This window comes from Bombina bombina, chromosome 6 (genome assembly GCF_027579735.1).
Source record: "Bombina bombina isolate aBomBom1 chromosome 6, aBomBom1.pri, whole genome shotgun sequence".
NCBI lineage: Eukaryota > Metazoa > Chordata > Amphibia > Anura > Bombinatoridae > Bombina > Bombina bombina.
This window is the reverse complement of record NC_069504.1, coordinates 900,345,977-900,363,135: the sequence shown is the minus strand read 5'-3', so window position 1 is coordinate 900,363,135 and position 17,159 is coordinate 900,345,977. Positions and strand designations below refer to the sequence as shown.

The following is a 17,159-nucleotide window of genomic DNA, read 5'->3' as shown; positions in this document are numbered from 1 at the left end:
GAACCAAAAATGTGCTGACTCCTTAGCTTAGATGCCTTCTTTTTCAAATAAAGATAGCAAGAGAATGAAGAAACATTGATAATAGGAGTATATTAGAAAATTGCTTAAAATTGCATGTTCTATCTGAATCATGAAAGAAAAAATTTGGGTTCAGTGTCCCTTTAATGAGAGATGATTTACAACAGTGAAACTCTTGGCAGGGCCCTCTATCCCTTTGTCTCCCATAACTGTCACCTTGCATATTAGACCTATGTCTTTAGCACTGCGGAACCTGTTGGTGCTCTACTCATAATAATAATAATAACATTCCACTATGTGAAGAACATAGGAATTTGAAATATGTACGGTAAATACATAGTTAAAAGCTTTATTAAAAATGATTATTGCATAATTTAAGTTTTTTTCATGTTTTCATTTACTTAACTGCAAAGGGCTCCAATGCACTTCTATATATGGCTTTATATGTATACATATGTATTTACGTGTTTATATGTGTATATATGTCTGTAAATACATATATACACATATAAATACATATGTGCACATATATATATATATGTTTATATATGTACATATGTATTTATGTATTTATATGTGTATATATGTGTACATATATATACACATAGGTACACATATATAAACATATATATATATATATATATATATATATATATATATATATACACACACATACAATATCTCACAAAAGTGAGTACACCCCTCACATTTTTGAAAATATTTTATTATATCTTTTCATGTGACAACACTGAAGAAATGACACTTTGCTACAATGTAAAGTAGTGAGTGTACAGCCTGTATAACAGTGTAAATTAGCTGTCCCCTTAAAATAACTCAACACACAGCCATTAATGTCTTCACCGTTGGCAACAAAAGTGAGTACACCCCTAAGTGGAAATGTCTAAATTGGGCCCAAAGTGTCAATATTTTGTGTGGCCACCATTATTTTCAAGCACTGCCTTAACCCTTTTGGGCATGGAGTTCACCAGAGCTTCACAGGTTGCCACTGGAGTCCTCTTCCACTCCTCTATGACGACATCACGGAGCGCTCCCCCACCTTCAGTTTGAGAATTCCCCACAGATGCTCAATAGGGTTTAGGTCTGGAGACATGCTTGGCCAGTCCATCACCTTTACCCTCAGCTTCTTTAGCAAGGCAGTGGTCATCTTGGAGGTGTGTTTGGGGTTGTTATCATGTTGGAATACTGCCCTACAGTCCAGTCTCCAAAGGGAGGGGATCATGCTCTGCTTCAAAATGTCACAGTACATGTTGGCATTCATGGTTCCCTCAATGAACTGTAGCTCTCCAGTGCCAGCAGCACTCATGCAGGCCCAGACCATTACACTCCCACCACCATGCTTGACTGTAGACAAGACACATTTGTCTTTTTACTCCTCACCTGGTTGCCGCCACACACGCTTGACACTATCTGAACTAAATAAGTATATATTGGTCTCATCGGACCACAGGACATGGTTCCAGTATTCCATGTCCTTAGTCTGCTTGTCTTCAGCAAACTGTTTGCGGGCTTTCTTGTACATCATCTTTAGAAGAGGCTTCCTTCTGGGACGACAGCCATGCAGACCAATTTGATGCAGTGTGCGACGTATGGTCTGAGCGCTGAAAGGCTGACCCCCCACCCCTCCAACCTCTGCTGCAATGCTGGCAGCACTCATACGTCTATTTCCCAAAGACAACCTCTGGATATGACGCTGAGCACGTGCACTTAACTTCTTTCATCGACCATGGCGAGGCATGTTCTGAGTGGAACCTGTCCTGTGAAACTGCTGTATGGTCTTGCCCACCGTGCTGCAGCTCAGTTTCAGGGTCTTGGCAATCTTCTTATAGCCTAGGCTACCTTTATGTAGAGCAACAATTCTTTTTTTCAGATCCGCAGAGTTCTTTGCCATGAGGTGCCATGTTGAACTTCAGGTGATCAGTATGAGAGAGTGTGAGAACGATAACACCAAATTTAACACACCTGCTCCCTAATCACACCTGAGACCTTGTAACACTAACAAGTCACATGACATCGGGGAGGGAAAATGACTAATTGGGCCCAATTTGGAAATTTCCACTTAAGGGTGTACTCACTTTTGTTGCCAACGGTTTAGACATTAATGGCTGCGTGTTGAGTTATTTTGAGGGGACAGCAAATTTACCCTGTTATACAAGCTGTACACTCACTACTTTACATTCTAGCAAAGTGTAATTTCTTCAGTGTTGTCACATGAAAAGATATAATAAAATATTTTCAAAAATGTGAGGGGTGTACTCACTTTTGTGAGATCTTTAGAAATGTGTATGTACAGTATGTATGTCTAGGTTAAAGCCCTTTGCCTGATTTTTTTTCTAACACCTGAGACCTGATATCTTTGAGCCCTTTTTGTAATCATTTTTAATAGATGGTGTTAATATGAGTGTAAGTTTACTTTGTAATGAATTTTTTATGTCTTTTGTGGCACTTTTTTGTTTTGTGAAACAGTTAATTCTGAGGACATTCTAGCGCTCTGAGGACATTCTAGCATAATCACTATTGCATTTACTTTCAACTTATAATACAAGCGGAAAACACCTGTGATATACCCCTTATCGCTCGTGCGTATCTTTTAGCGCTCCACTGGTAATCTGGCCCTAATTGTTCATAGGGATCTGCAAATATAGAAAATATAGAAGGAAGCAATATGCATATATACAATAGAAAACAGCAGCATTGTAATATACTCTCTTAATTGTGTAGTTAGTTGTGTATGGAGCCGACTAGTGGATAAAAGTTGAACTACACAGAAAGAAGAAGGATGGTAAAATAAAGGTTTTCTTGCCACAGAAAACTAGTTTGTAAGCTGTACAAAGATGCTTGAAGACAAACCATGCATTTATTCCACTGTAGATATATTTGCAAAAATGCTTTTTGTAACAGTGATTAAAGCGTTTGTGATAACATTTACTGTGCACACAAGCAGTCAAGCAAACCAGTAGTTTATATTCATGTGCATTCTCCTCTTGCTTAGACTACGTGTTCCAATGATATCACACTACACATAACTGCCGGCACTCATAGCTTTATGCAATGCAAGTTGCATGCACTGTAAACATTAAAGGGACAGAACACTGTAAAATTGTTTTTATAATAATGTATTTTCAATTACTTATTATACCAGCTGCAGAGTATAAAATGTAGGAGAAATTGCATTTTCAGGTTTATTTGTGTATATGAAGTAGCTGGTTTTGTGCTTTAAAACCACAGCCTATTACAATGGGTTGAGTTACAGGTAATATCAGATCTTATTATGTTATCATTTTGTGTACACACACTTGCTTCTTTATCTTATATTTGTCTTGAAAACCGAAGCTCAGTACTTAGAGAAACTAATGGAAAATTATCATTTGATTACTTAAAGGGACAGTCTAGTATAAATTAAACTTTCATTATTCAAATAGGACTTTTAATTTTAATCGACTTTCCAATTTACTTTTATCATCAAATTTGCTCTTTTCTCTTGGTATTCTTAGTTTAAACTAAACATAGGTAGGCTCATATGCTAATTTCTAAGCCTTTGAGGGCTGCCTCTTATCACAGGCTTTTAAAATCTCTTTTCAACACAAAGAGACAGAAAGTACACGTGGGTCATATAGATAAAACTGTGTTCAGGCACAGGGGGTTATTTAAGATTTAGCACAAAACAATGCTAAATTTAAGACAAATAGATAATAAACAGTCACAGTCATGTGATCAGGGGGCTGGAAGAAGGTTCCTAGATACAAGGTAATCACAGAGGTAAAAAGTATATTAATATAACTGTGTTGGTTGTGCAAAACTGGGAAATGGGTAATAAAGGGATTATCTATCTTTTAAAACAATAACAATTCTATGGTAGACTGTCCCTTTAACTATGCTGCACCCCACTGGGAGTGTAATTTCTTCTGCTGGCTGTGATTACTTTGGCTATTATAAAGCCTAGACTCCAGTATACAAACTTTCAGTATAGGTGGGGATACCACAGGCTAAATCAGATATTTTAAATGCCAGAATTGGGGTAAAGGAGCTACTTGTAAACAATTTAATACACTCCATCATTGGGAACAATTTAAAAGGGAATTTTTTTTGGGTGAACTGTACCTTTAAGTTAAAGGCAGCGTGAACTTTTTACTAGAAGCATTTTTGATGACGGACATATATATTGCTAACATATTCTGTTCATATTTGTAATGCACTACTGTGCAAATATGATATTTTATGTTTCATTAGCCAGTGCATGCTGACTGTGCAGTGCAGCACAGTTATAGTTATTGTTGTTGTAATAGTGATTGTGTGTACTGAGTAGTGCAGGCGCATGGCACACTTGCTTCTTTCTATAGCGACCTTTCTCCTGTAATCAAAACTGCTTAAAGGGACACTAAAAACTAAATACATTTGATGCATCTCCTTCTAATCATGGGTGCTGCCATTTTGGAACTTAGGTTACACTACAGGTATCTGAAGAGTTGCTGCACATGTGCAAATAGGTCAGCACTGGAATGTAGTGAAATAGATTTTAAAATGGTATCACCCATGACTAGAGGGAGGCACAGACTAACGTTAATACTATGCTTATAAAATGTATTTAGTGTTTAATGTCCCTTTAAGTCTGACAAAGTTATTGTGTAATCCTACCTATCCCTTTAAGTCTAGGTGACTATAAGTAAAACAGTTGGCTAGCACTGAGATATGATATATATATATATATATATATATATATATATATATATATATATATATATATATATATTTGAAATAGGCAAGGGACATACTAATCCAACAATTTTAGTGTTGCACAAATACTTGTATGTAACCTCTGCAAATGGGTTCAATGAATAATTCAAGTCCAAAACTAACAGGGTAGTGGTATGCACCTGGCGAAAATAATTAGAAAACCAAGGTACAGCAGTCATAAAGTAATTGTATACAAATAATAATGTTTTAAACTGTGCTTGGGAATAATGTTTACTGTATTTTGGTTCTAATTCGTTTTGGATTATTGTGCAGCCATGTGTCATACTTTAGCGTGTAATAAGCAGGACATGAGCAGGACACAGCAGTAACTTAATCAGGAGCGGTCCATGCACATAGCAATCAATCACCGGTCATGTCCTTCCCAGGATGTGTTTGGCAGTGCACTTAATGCAGCATATTATTTTTTAAGGGATGAAACACATAACTACACCTTTGTGCAATAATAAAATATTCTCATGCATTAGAGCATTGCATTGTTCCTTTAAATATTCTTAACGTAAAGTGGGAGAAAACTCAGAATTACTGTTAGTGTCACATGCCTGCCTGTGTTCTTTGCATTTGAGACTTATGTCTTCTTTCTTCATCACAGAATCACCACATGTGTCTGTCCACCCTGCTGAAGTACAGCCCAAAGGCCCTGATTCGTATCCGGAATTTAATCCGAGGCCGGGAGGCTTACATGGTTAGCGGAGTCCCACATGCAGATGACCTTGCAGTGGCAGATATGTTGGACATACCTATATTGGGCTCAGAGCCAAAGCTGGCACATCTATACAGCACAAAGTCTGGAAGCAAAAGGATATTTGCCAGTGCTGGAATAGCCACTGCTCCCGGGGAATATGACATCTATACACAGCAGCAGGTAAATGCTAAGTCCTGCTATGTTCCCTTATGTTTATATATATATATATATATTTATAAATTGTGTACTCTGTTATTTATTGCTGTAAATGTCAGTGAATAGTGCAGTTCTTATTCATCTGTGTATACTACACACATGTATATTAAACATATCACTAGGTAATTCTATGTATATTAGTGCTTGTTTAAATAAGTGGCGTGCTAACTGTTGCACGCAAGCTATAAGGGGTATTTTGCGTCTCTTTGCGTGTGTCGGAAGCATAACAGAGAGATACATACATACACATGTATGTATGTGTGTGTATGTGTATATATATATATATATATATACACACGGAGAGAAATGCACTCACAGGAACGAACAACCAGCTCAATACCATTGTTAGCCTGTTCAATGGCGATTTACCACCTGGGTGCAACTTCTTTTAGCCCAGCAATGCTTTTCACAGATTAGAACTTTGCTGTAGTATATCAGTCTGATCCCGCCTATTACGGTCAGTCCAGCGCCGAAATACCAGGCAATTCCTCTCTGAACAAGGAACACAGCAACCCCAGATGATCGTTTCGGCCTTCATTGGGCCTCGTCAGTGAGGTGTAGCAGTATTCCTCTAAGCACTCTGAGCAAGGAGTCCACGTCTGGTTTCCCCTTTTTCCCATAGGGAGACTAAATACACACAGAGAGAAGTGCACTCACAGGAACGAACAACTGGCTGGGTTAGAGTAGGGGTATGTGGGTGGTGGGTTTCAATGTTGGGGGGTTGTATTTTTTTTTTACAGGTAAAAGAGCTGATTACTTTGGGGCAATGCCCCGCAAAAGGCCCTTTTAAGGGCTGGTAAAAGAGCTGACTACTTTGTAATTTAGAATAGGGTAGGACATTTTATTATTTTGGGGGGCTTTTTTATTTTATTAGGGGGCTTAGATTAGGTGTAATTAGTTTAAACTTCTTGTAATTTTTTTTATTTTCTGTAATTTAGTGGGGGGGGGGGGTTTGTATTATAGATTAGTTTATTTAATTGTATTTTAGTTTAGCTAATTGTAGGTAATTTATTTAATTCATTTATTGATAGTGTAGTGTTAGGTGTATTTGTAACTTAGGTTAGGATTTATTTTACAGGTAATTTTGTAATTATTTTAACTAGGTAGCTATTAAATAGTTATTGTACCTAGTTAAAATAAATACAAAGTTGCCTGTAAAATAAATATAAATCCTAAAATAGCTAAAATATAACTATTAGTTATATTGTAGCTATATTAGGGTTTATTTTATAGGTAAGTATTTCGTTTTAAATAGGAATAATTTATTTAATTATAGTAAATTTATTTAGATTAATTTAAATTATATTTAACTTAGGAGGGTGTTAGGGTTTGGGTTAGACTTAGGTTTAGGGGTTAATAACTTTATTATAGTAGCGGTGACGTTGGGGCGGCAGATTAGGGGTTAATAAAATTTATTATAGTGTTTGCGAGGCAGGAGTATGGCGGTTTAGGGGTTAATACATTTATTATAGTGGCGGCGAGGTCTGGTCGGCAGATTAGGGGTTAATAAGTGTAGTTAGGTGGCCGCGAGGTTGGGGGCGGCAGATTAGGGGGTAATAAATATAATATAGGTGTCGGTGATGTTAGGGACAGCAGATTAGGGGTTCATAGCTATAATGTAGGTTGCGGCGGTGACGGAGCGGCAGATTAGGGGTTAAAAAAAATTATTATAGGGTTTGCGATGTGGGGGGCCTCGGTTTAGGGGTTCATAGGTAGTTTATGGGTGTTAGTGTACTTTATAGCACAGTAGTTAAGAGCTTTATATTCCTGCGTTAGCCCATAAAGCTCTTAACTACTGACTTTTTTTGATGGTAGGAGTCTTGTCGGTAGAGGGTCTACGGCTCACTTCTTCCAAGACTCGAAATACCAGCGTTAGGCAAATCCCATTGAAAAGATAGGATACGCAATTGACGTAAGGGGATCTGCGGTAGCCTCGAGTCGCGGAAAGAAAGTGAGCGGTAGACCCTTTCCTGCCTGACTCTAAATACCAGCGGGCGGTAAAAAGCAGCGTTAGGACCCCTTAACGCTGCTTTTGACGGCTAAAACCAAACTCTAAATGTAGCTGTTAGGAAATAATTTCTTGCACTGTTCCTCTTGATTTCAGATAAAAATCTTGCAAATAAGTTTTTTTTTTTTTTTTTTAATGAATTAAATGTATACCCATCATGCCTATATACAAATGACATTCAGATTGTTTAAAGGGACATTATACACTAGATGTTTCTTTGCATAAATTTTTTGTAGATGATCCATTTATATAGCCCATACAGGGTTTTTTTCTTAAAAAAAAAAAATTATATATATAGTTTTGCTTATATTTAAGTAACATTGCTCTTATTTTCAGACTCCTAACCAAGCCCCTTAGTTTTAGGAGAATACTGATGTATACCTACTCTAGCTTGCTCCTGTTTGTGTAAAGGGTCTTTTCATATGCAAAGAAAGGGGGAGGAGGGAGTGTCTGCTTTCTTTTTAATGACACGATGAGTCCACAGATCATCTTAATTACTATTGGGAATATCACTCCTGCCCTGGAGTCGGCAAAGAGCACCACAGCAAAGCTGTTAAATATCACCTCCCTTCCCTCCCAACCCAGTCATTCTCTTTGCCTAAGTTAAAAGCAAGGAGGTGGTAAATTAGGTGTTAGAAAAGATTCTTCAATCAGGAGTTTAGTATTTTTTAAGTAGTGCAAGATTGTGCTGCTTTGTTCTAGGGTGTAGCCGTAGTCCATATCAGTCTCTTCAGTAGAGCAGTGGTGGCTTTAGAGCAATGGGAACTTGTGAGACATAATTCTCACTGCGCCTCCCATACATTTATGCTGCCCTAATTCTGGAAGTCTGAGTAAGATGAAAAACTCAGTCTTTCTCCATTGTTCCACTGGTCTATGTGAGGGAGAGGACCTCTCAAACTTGTGAGCTGCCTTGCTGCATGGCAGAGTTATAAGGTAAGTGCTCACTTTATTTTTTCTGGGACTAGAAGTGAAAAGGACTCAGAAAAAGGTTGGGCACTTTTATTTCCTAGGAAAAAAGGATGACATTGATTTTTTCCTGGAGCTATATAATATTTCTAATGTTTTATAAAGGGATCATATAGGGCAGCATTAGCAGGCACTGGGGATCGAGGAGTTCAGGCTCAATTGGTGATACTCTGTCAGTTGTTATTACAGAGTTTTTTTCACTTAAAATGTCGGCTAACATGTTAGTAGGAACATTCCCACGATGGGCGGGACTTGTGTGGCGGTACTTCTCTCTATTGACGTTTTTGTTAGTGAAACGGATGTATGGGGACATTCTCAACAGCTTCAGCCGGAATTGCTATACTTCGGTTCCGGTTTACATAACTATATTATTTTAATCCGACTAGGTGTCAGACTTAACAGCTATCGCTGAAATGTAAAAGCTGTTTGATGGGTGTTAAATCTGTTTTTCAGACAGTAACGTTAGTAAAGAGTGTCTCAGTTCAAATAATACAACTGTTCCGTTTTTCTCTTGTTAAGTGTATCCAGTCCACGGATCATCCATTACTTATGGGATATTAACTCCTCCCCAACAGGAAGTGCAAGAGGATTCACCCAGCAGAGCTGCTATATAGCTCCTCCCCTAACTGCCATTACCAGTCATTCTCTTGCACCCAACGAATAGATAGGATGTGTGAGAGGACTGTGGTGATTATACTTAGTTTCATACCTTCAATCAAAAGTTTGTTATTTTATAATAGCACCGGAGTGTGTTATTCCTTCTCTGGTAGAATTTGAAGAAGAATCTACCTGAGTTTTTCTATGATTTTAGCCGGAGTAGTTAAGATCATATTGCTGTTTCTCGGCCATCTGAGGAGAGGTAAACTTCAGATCAGGGGACAGCGGGCAGATTAATCTGCAAAGAGGTATGTAGCAGCTTATTATTTTCTGACAATGGAATTGATGAGAAAATTCTGCCATACCGATATAATGTAAACTCAGCCTTAAATGCAGTAGCAGCAACTGGTATCAGGCTGTCATGTATGTATATTTTACACTTCAGTATTCTGGGGAATGGCACTTCACTGGAATTATACTGTATGCATAAAACTTTAGCCTAATTTGCAGGGACTAGCAACAGGCTTTTTAATAACACTCAATTTATTAATGTTAAACGTTTTTTGCTGGCATGTAAAATCGTTTAATTTTCTGAGGTACTGGGTGAAAAAATGTTTTGGGCACTATTTTTTTCCACTTGGCAGTCGTTTTATTTAATTTATGACAGTTTACTGATCTCTCTCACTGTTATGTTATGACTGAAGTTTTGGCTAAATTACCAGAACTAAGAGGTAAGCGTGATCACTCTGGGGTGAGAACAGAGTGCGCTGATAATATTAGGGCCATGTCAGACACTGCGTCACAATTTGCAGAACATGAGGACGGAGAGCTTCATTCTGCGGGTGACGGTTCTGATCCAAACAAACTGGATTCAGATATTTCAAATTTTAAATTTAAGCTGGAAAACCTCTGTGTATTACTAGGGGAGGTGTTAGCGGCTCTGAATGATTGTAACACAGTTGCAATACCAGAGAAAATGTGTAGGTTGGATAAATATTTTGCGGTACCGGCGAGTACTGACGTTTTTCCTATACCTAAGAGACTTACTGAAATTGTTACTTAGGAGTGGGATAGACCCGGTGTGCCGTTCTCACCCCCTCCGATATTTAGAAAGATGTTTCCAATAGACGCCACCACACGGGACTTATGGCAAACGGTCCCTAAGGTGGAGGGAGCAGTTTCTACTTTAGCTAAGCGTACCACTATCCCGGTGGAGGATAGCTGTGCCTTTTCAGATCCAATGGATAAAAAGTTAGAGGGTTACCTTAAGAAAATGTTTGTTCAACAATGTTTTATATTGCAACCTCTTGCATGCATTGCGCCTGTCACGGCTGCAGCAGCATTTTGGTTTGAGTCTCTGGAAGAGACACTTGAATCAGCTCCATTAGATGAGATTACACACAAGCTTAAAGCCCTTAAGTTAGCTAACTCATTTATTTCAGATGCCGTAGTACATTTAACTAAACTTACGGCTAAGAATTCCGGATTCGCCATTCAGGCACGCAGAGCACTGTGGCTAAAATCCTGGTCAGCTGACGTTACTTCTAAATCTAAATTGCTTAATATACCTTTCAAAGGGCAGACCTTATTCGGGCCCGGGTTGAAAGAAATTATCGCTGACATTACAGGAGGTAAAGGCCATGCCCTGCCTCAAGACAGAGCCAAACCTAAGGCTAGACAGTCTAATTTTCGTTCCTTTCGTAATTTCAAAGCAGGAGCAGCATCAACTTCCTCTGCACCAAAACAGGAAGGAGCTGTTGCTCGCTACAGACAAGGCTGGAGACCTAACCAGTCCTGGAACAAGGGCAAGCAGGCCAGGAAACCTGCTGCTGCCCCTAAGACAGCATGAATCGAGGGCCCCCCGATCCGGGAACGGATCTAGTGGGGGGCAGACTTTCTCTCTTCGCCCAGGCTTGGGCAAGAGATGTCCAGGATCCCTGGGCGTTAGAGATCATATCTCAGGGATACCTTCTAGACTTCAAATTCTCTCCCCCAAGAGGGAGATTTCATCTGTCAAGGTTGTCAACAAACCAAATAAAGAAAGAGGCGTTTCTACGCTGCGTACAAGATCTTTTATTAATGGGAGTGATCCATCCGGTTCCGCGGTCGGAACAAGGACAAGGGTTTTACTCAAATCTGTTTGTGGTTCCCAAAAAAGAGGGAACTTTCAGGCCAATCTTGGATTTAAAGATCCTAAACAAATTCCTAAGAGTTCCATCGTTCAAAATGGAAACTATTCGGACAATTTTACCCATGATCCAAAAGGGTCAGTACATGACCACAGTGGATTTAAAGGATGCTTACCTTCACATACCGATTCACAAAGATCATTACCGGTATCTAAGGTTTGCCTTTCTAGACAGGCATTACCAGTTTGTAGCTCTTCCATTCGGATTGGCTACGGCTCCGAGAATCTTCACAAAGGTTCTGGGTGCTCTTCTGGCGGTACTAAGACCGCGAGGAATTGCGGTAGCTCCGTACCTAGACGACATTCTGATACAAGCTTCAAGCTTTCAAACTGCCAAGTCTCATACAGAGTTAGTACTGGCATTTCTAAGGTCGCATGGATGGAAGGTGAACGAAAAGAAGTGTTCTCTCTTTCCACTCACAAGAGTTCCCTTCTTGGGGACTCTTATAGATTCTGTAGAAATGAAGATTTACCTGACAGAAGACAGGTTAACAAAGCTTCAAAATGCATGCCGTGTCCTTCATTCCATTCAACACCCGTCAGTAGCTCAATGCATGGAGGTGATCGGCTTAATGGTAGCAGCAATGGACATAGTACCCTTTGCACGCCTACATCTCAGACCGCTGCAATTGTGCATGCTAAGTCAGTGGAATGGGGATTACTCAGACTTGTCCCCTACTCTGAATCTGGATCAAGAGACCAGAAATTCTCTTCTATGGTGGCTTTCTCGGCCACATCTGTCCAGGGGGATGCCATTCAGCAGGCCGGACTGGACAATTGTAACAACAGACGCCAACCTACTAGGTTGGGGCGCTGTCTGGAATTCTCTGAAGGCTCAGGGACAATGGAATCAGGAGGAGAGTCTCCTACCAATAAACATTCTGGAATTGAGAGCAGTTCTCAATGCCCTTCTGGCTTGGCCCCAGTTAACAACTCGGGGGTTCATCAGGTTTCAGTCGGACAACATCACGACTGTAGCTTACATCAACCATCAGGGAGGTACAAGAAGCTCCCTAGCAATGATGGAAGTATCAAAGATAATTCGCTGGGCAGAGTCTCACTCTTGCCACCTGTCTGCAATCCACATCCCGGGAGTGGAGAACTGGGAGGCGGATTTCTTAAGTCGTCAGACTTTTCATCCGGGGGAGTGGGAACTTCATCCGGAGGTCTTTGCACAAATACTTCGACGTTGGGGCAAACCAGAGATAGATCTCATGGCGTCTCGACAGAACGCCAAGCTTCCTCGTTACGGGTCCAGATCCAGGGATCCGGGAGCGGTTCTGATAGATGCTTTGACAGCACCTTGGACCTTCGGGATGGCTTATGTGTTTCCACCCTTCCCGATGCTTCCTCGATTGATTGCCAGAATCAAACAGGAGAGAGCATCAGTGATTCTAATAGCGCCTGCATGGCCACGCAGGACTTGGTATGCAGATCTAGTGGACATGTCATCCTGTCCACCTTGGTCGCTACCTCTGAAACAGGACCTTCTGATCCAGGGTCCCTTCAAACATCAAAATCTAATTTCTCTGAAGCTGACTGCTTGGAAATTGAACGCTTGATTTTATCAAAACGTGGTTTTTCTGAGTCAGTTATTGATACCTTAATACAGGCTAGGAAGCCTGTTACCAGAAAGATTTACCATAAGATATGGCGCAAATACTTATATTGGTGCGAATCCAAGAGTTACTCATGGAGTAAGGTTAGGATTCCGAGGATATTGTCTTTTCTACAAGAAGGTTTAGAAAAGGGTTTATCCGCTAGTTCCTTAAAGGGACAGATTTCAGCTCTGTCCATTCTTTTACACAAACGTCTGTCAGAAGTTCCGGACGTTCAAGCTTTTTGTCAGGCTTTAGCTAGGATCAAGCCTGTGTTTAAAACTGTTGCTCCACCATGGAGTTTGAACTTAGTTCTCAATGTTTTACAGGGGGTTCCGTTTGTACCCCTTCATTCCATTGATATCAAGTTGTTATCTTGGAAAGTTCTGTTTTTAATGGCGATTTCCTCAGCTCGAAGAGTCTCTGAGTTATCTGCCTTACATTGTGATTCTCCTTATCTGATTTTTCATTCAGACAAGGTAGTTCTGCGTACTAAACCTGGGTTCCTACCTAAGGTGGTCACTAACAGGAATATCAATCAAGAGATTGTGGTTCCATCTTTGTGTCCTAATCCTTCTTCGAAAAAGGAACGTCTGCTACACAATCTAGATGTAGTCCGTGCCCTGAAATTTTATCTACAGGCAACTAAGGATTTTCGACAAACGGCTTCCCTGTTTGTCGTTTATTCTGGTCAGAGGAGAGGTCAAAAAGCTTCGGCTACCTCTCTCTCCTTTTGGCTTCGTAGCATAATACGGTTAGCCTATGAGACTGCTGGACAGCAGCCTCCTGAAAGAATTACAGCACATTCTACTAGAGCTGTGGCTTCCACTTGGGCCTTTAAGAATGAGGCTTCTGTTGAACAGATTTGCAAGGCTGCAACTTGGTCTTCTCTTCATACTTTTTCCAAATTTTACAAATTTGACACTTTTGCTTCTTCGGAGGCTGTTTTTGGGAGAAAGGTTCTTCAGGCAGTGGTTCCTTCCGTATAAAGAGCCTGCCTGTCCCTCCCGTCATCCGTGTACTTTAGCTTTGGTATTGGTATCCCATAAGTAATGGATGATCCGTGGAGTGGATACACTTAACAAGAGAAAACATAATTTATGCTTACCTGATAAATTTATTTCTCTTGTAGTGTATCCAGTCCACGGCCCGCCCTGTCACTTTAAGGCAGGTAATTTTTCCATTAAACTACAGTCACCACTGCACCCTATGGTTTTCCTTTCTCTGCATGTTTTCGGTCGAATGACTGGTAATGGCAGTTAGGGGAGGAGCTATATAGCAGCTCTGCTGGGTGAATCCTCTTGCACTTCCTGTTGGGGAGGAGTTAATATCCCATAAGTAATGGATGATCCGTGGACTGGATACACTACAAGAGAAATAAATTTATCAGGTAAGCATAAATTATGTTTTTTGTTGGCACAATAAATAAAGCAGTATCTTTTTAACAATTAAAGAAATAGTAAAGTTCATTTTTCTATATAAGATTTTAGAAAAATGTTTTCTATTTGTCTGTCATAGATTACAGATATCTGTTTTTGTTTGCACAAGAAATAAAGCAGTTTCTTTTTATCATTTAAAGAAACATTAACGTTATTTTTTTATTTATTTTTTTCTGTATAAGATTTTAGAATTTATTTTCTATTTGTCTGTCATAGTTTACAGATATCTGTTATCCTTTGGTATATAGTCCGCCAGTCATTTTCTTTCCCTCGGGGTTTGAGAGAACACAAAATATTTAGTTTTTTTGAGCCAATATTGTTATTTGAACAGTGTTCAAGATATGACGCAGTTTTTCTCCTCAAGCGTCTCAAAACTGTTTTATTACTACAGTGCCATGCCTTTCGTCCCAATTCCCTGGCTACAGGGAGAGCGTTAGAGGAAATGTTAAAAAATCAGTGTGTAGGGTTTCTGTCCTGACTATAGCTATACCGTACTTCCCTCTCATAAGCTTGAAGAGGAGGATATTTTGGTATTACCTGAGGATAAGATTTCAGATTCAGTCAGTGTAATTCCTTCCTCTGATGCTGAGGTTGTATCCTTCAGATTTAGCTAGAGCTCCTCCATTTACTACTTACGGAGGTTTTAGCTACCCTGGACGACTCTGATACTACGGTCATAGTCAATCCAAAACAAGTTCTGTAGCGTGACCTCCATGGCAGAAGTTTTTTCTTGTACCAGATAGGGCTACAGTGATTATTACTAAGGAATGAGTGAGAGTATTCTTTTTTCATCATTCCTTATAGTTATAAGAGGTTCCATACTATCAAGGAATATTGGTAGACGGTACCCAAAGGGCAATTTCCATGATAGCCAAGAAAGCTACTATTCCCATAGAGAATAGCTGTTCCTTTCAGGATCCTATAGATAAGAGGTTAGAGGGGTTGCTCAGGGGTTACAATAACCTCCTGAGGTTGTATTGCTACTATCTTTAGTGTTGCAGCATTTGCGTTGTCTGATTCTATTCGGACAAACACTCCCCTCGGAAACTATTCCAGGATAAGGGCCCTTAAGTTGGCTATCCCTTGTATTACAGAGCTTCTCTTCAGGTTATTAAGCTGGGAGCTAAGATTTCAGGCTTTGCCATATTGGTCTGCAGAACCTTATGGTTAAAATACTGATCTGTGGATGTGCCATCTAAGTCCAGACTTTTGGTGATTCCTTACTTTTTCTCCCTCAAGAATAAGAGAAATAAACAAAAAGGGACGTCCGAGTAATTTTCGTTTAGAGATTTCAAAGGAAATCTTTCTTCTTTCTCCTCCAAGCAGGAGCAGTCCGAGTTTTCCTGGAGGCCCAACCAGTCTTGGGAAAGGTGAAAGCAATCCGAGAAGCCTAATATTGAGTCAAGGGCTTGGGTTTGAGATGTTCTAGATCCATGGGCATTGTGGCCCAAGGATACAAATTAGAGTTCCAGACCTTTTTCTTCCAGGGGCAGGTTTTTGCCTTCAAGATTCTCTGTAGACTAAACAAGAGGAGAGATATTCTTACACTGTTCAGAACCTCTCCGACCTGGAAGTGATAGTTTTTGTTCCTATGCAAGAAAGGGGTCTGGGATTTTATTACAATTTTAGATCTCAAACAAATTCCTCAGAGTACCGTCCTTTAAGATGGAAACTACCATTCCATTCTTCCTTTGGTCCAAGAGGGTCAATCTATGACAACTGTGATTTGAAAGTATGCGTACCTGCATGTTCCCATTCACAGGGATCATCACAAGTTTCTAAGGTTTGCCTTTCTAGACAAACACTTCCAATTTGTACAGCTCCCAGGATTTTCTCAAAGATTCTGGGATCTCTGTTGGCGATGCTTCGATTACGGGGCATTTCAGTGGCGCCCTATCTGGACGATATCCTGGTCCAGGCGCCATCCTTTCAACAAGCAAGGTTCCACATGAAATTGTTGTTATCCTTCCTGCGTTCTCTCGGATGGAAGATACATTTTTAAAAGAGCTCCTTAGTTCCAAATACAAGGGTAATATTTTTGGGTACCGTAATAGATTCCATCTCAATGAAGAATTTTCTGACAGAAGTCAGGAAATCAAGGATTTCGATTCTTGCCCAGCGCTTCAGTCCACTCCTCGGCCGTATGTGGCTCAGTGTATGGAGGTAGTCTGGCTGATGGTGGTGGCATTGGTCATCATTCCGTTCGTTCATTTACATCTCAGACCTCTGCAGCTAAACATGCTCAGTCAGTGAAACAGAGTTTATGCAGATTTGTCTCCTTGATTACTTTATGAAGCAGGAGACAAGGGATTCTCTTCAATGGTGGTTGTCTCTGTTTCTTCTCTCCCAGGGTATGGACGCCTTCTGGGATGGGGAGCAGTCTGGAGATCTCTAAAGACTCAGAGAGTTTGGACTCAGGAAGAGTCTGTTCTACCAGTCAACCTTCTGGAGCTATAAGCGATACTCAATGCTCTTCTGGCTTGGCCTCAGTTAGCCTCGGACCAGTTTATCAGGTTCCAGTCAGTCAACATAACGTCAGTGGCCTCCATCAATCATCAGGGAGGAAGGCAGAGTTCCTTGCAATGAAGGAGGTAGATAAAATTCTTTGATGAGAACTCCATCCGGAAGTGTTTTCCTACCTGATTCTCAGACGGGTCAGCCGGAATTGGATCTC

General features: G+C 40.1%; 1 protein-coding gene across 1 annotated transcript in view; it reads left to right on the top strand.

Moving 5' to 3' along the window:
• The window catches only part of IQCH (IQ motif containing H), a 369,607-nt gene that overhangs the window by 134,309 nt on the left and 218,139 nt on the right, over nt 1–17,159 (top strand). Inside the window, exon 13 of the mRNA XM_053719577.1 lies at nt 5,381–5,653. Coding sequence (XP_053575552.1) covers nt 5,381–5,653 — 273 coding nt within the window. The remainder of the gene's footprint in view (nt 1–5,380; nt 5,654–17,159) is intronic.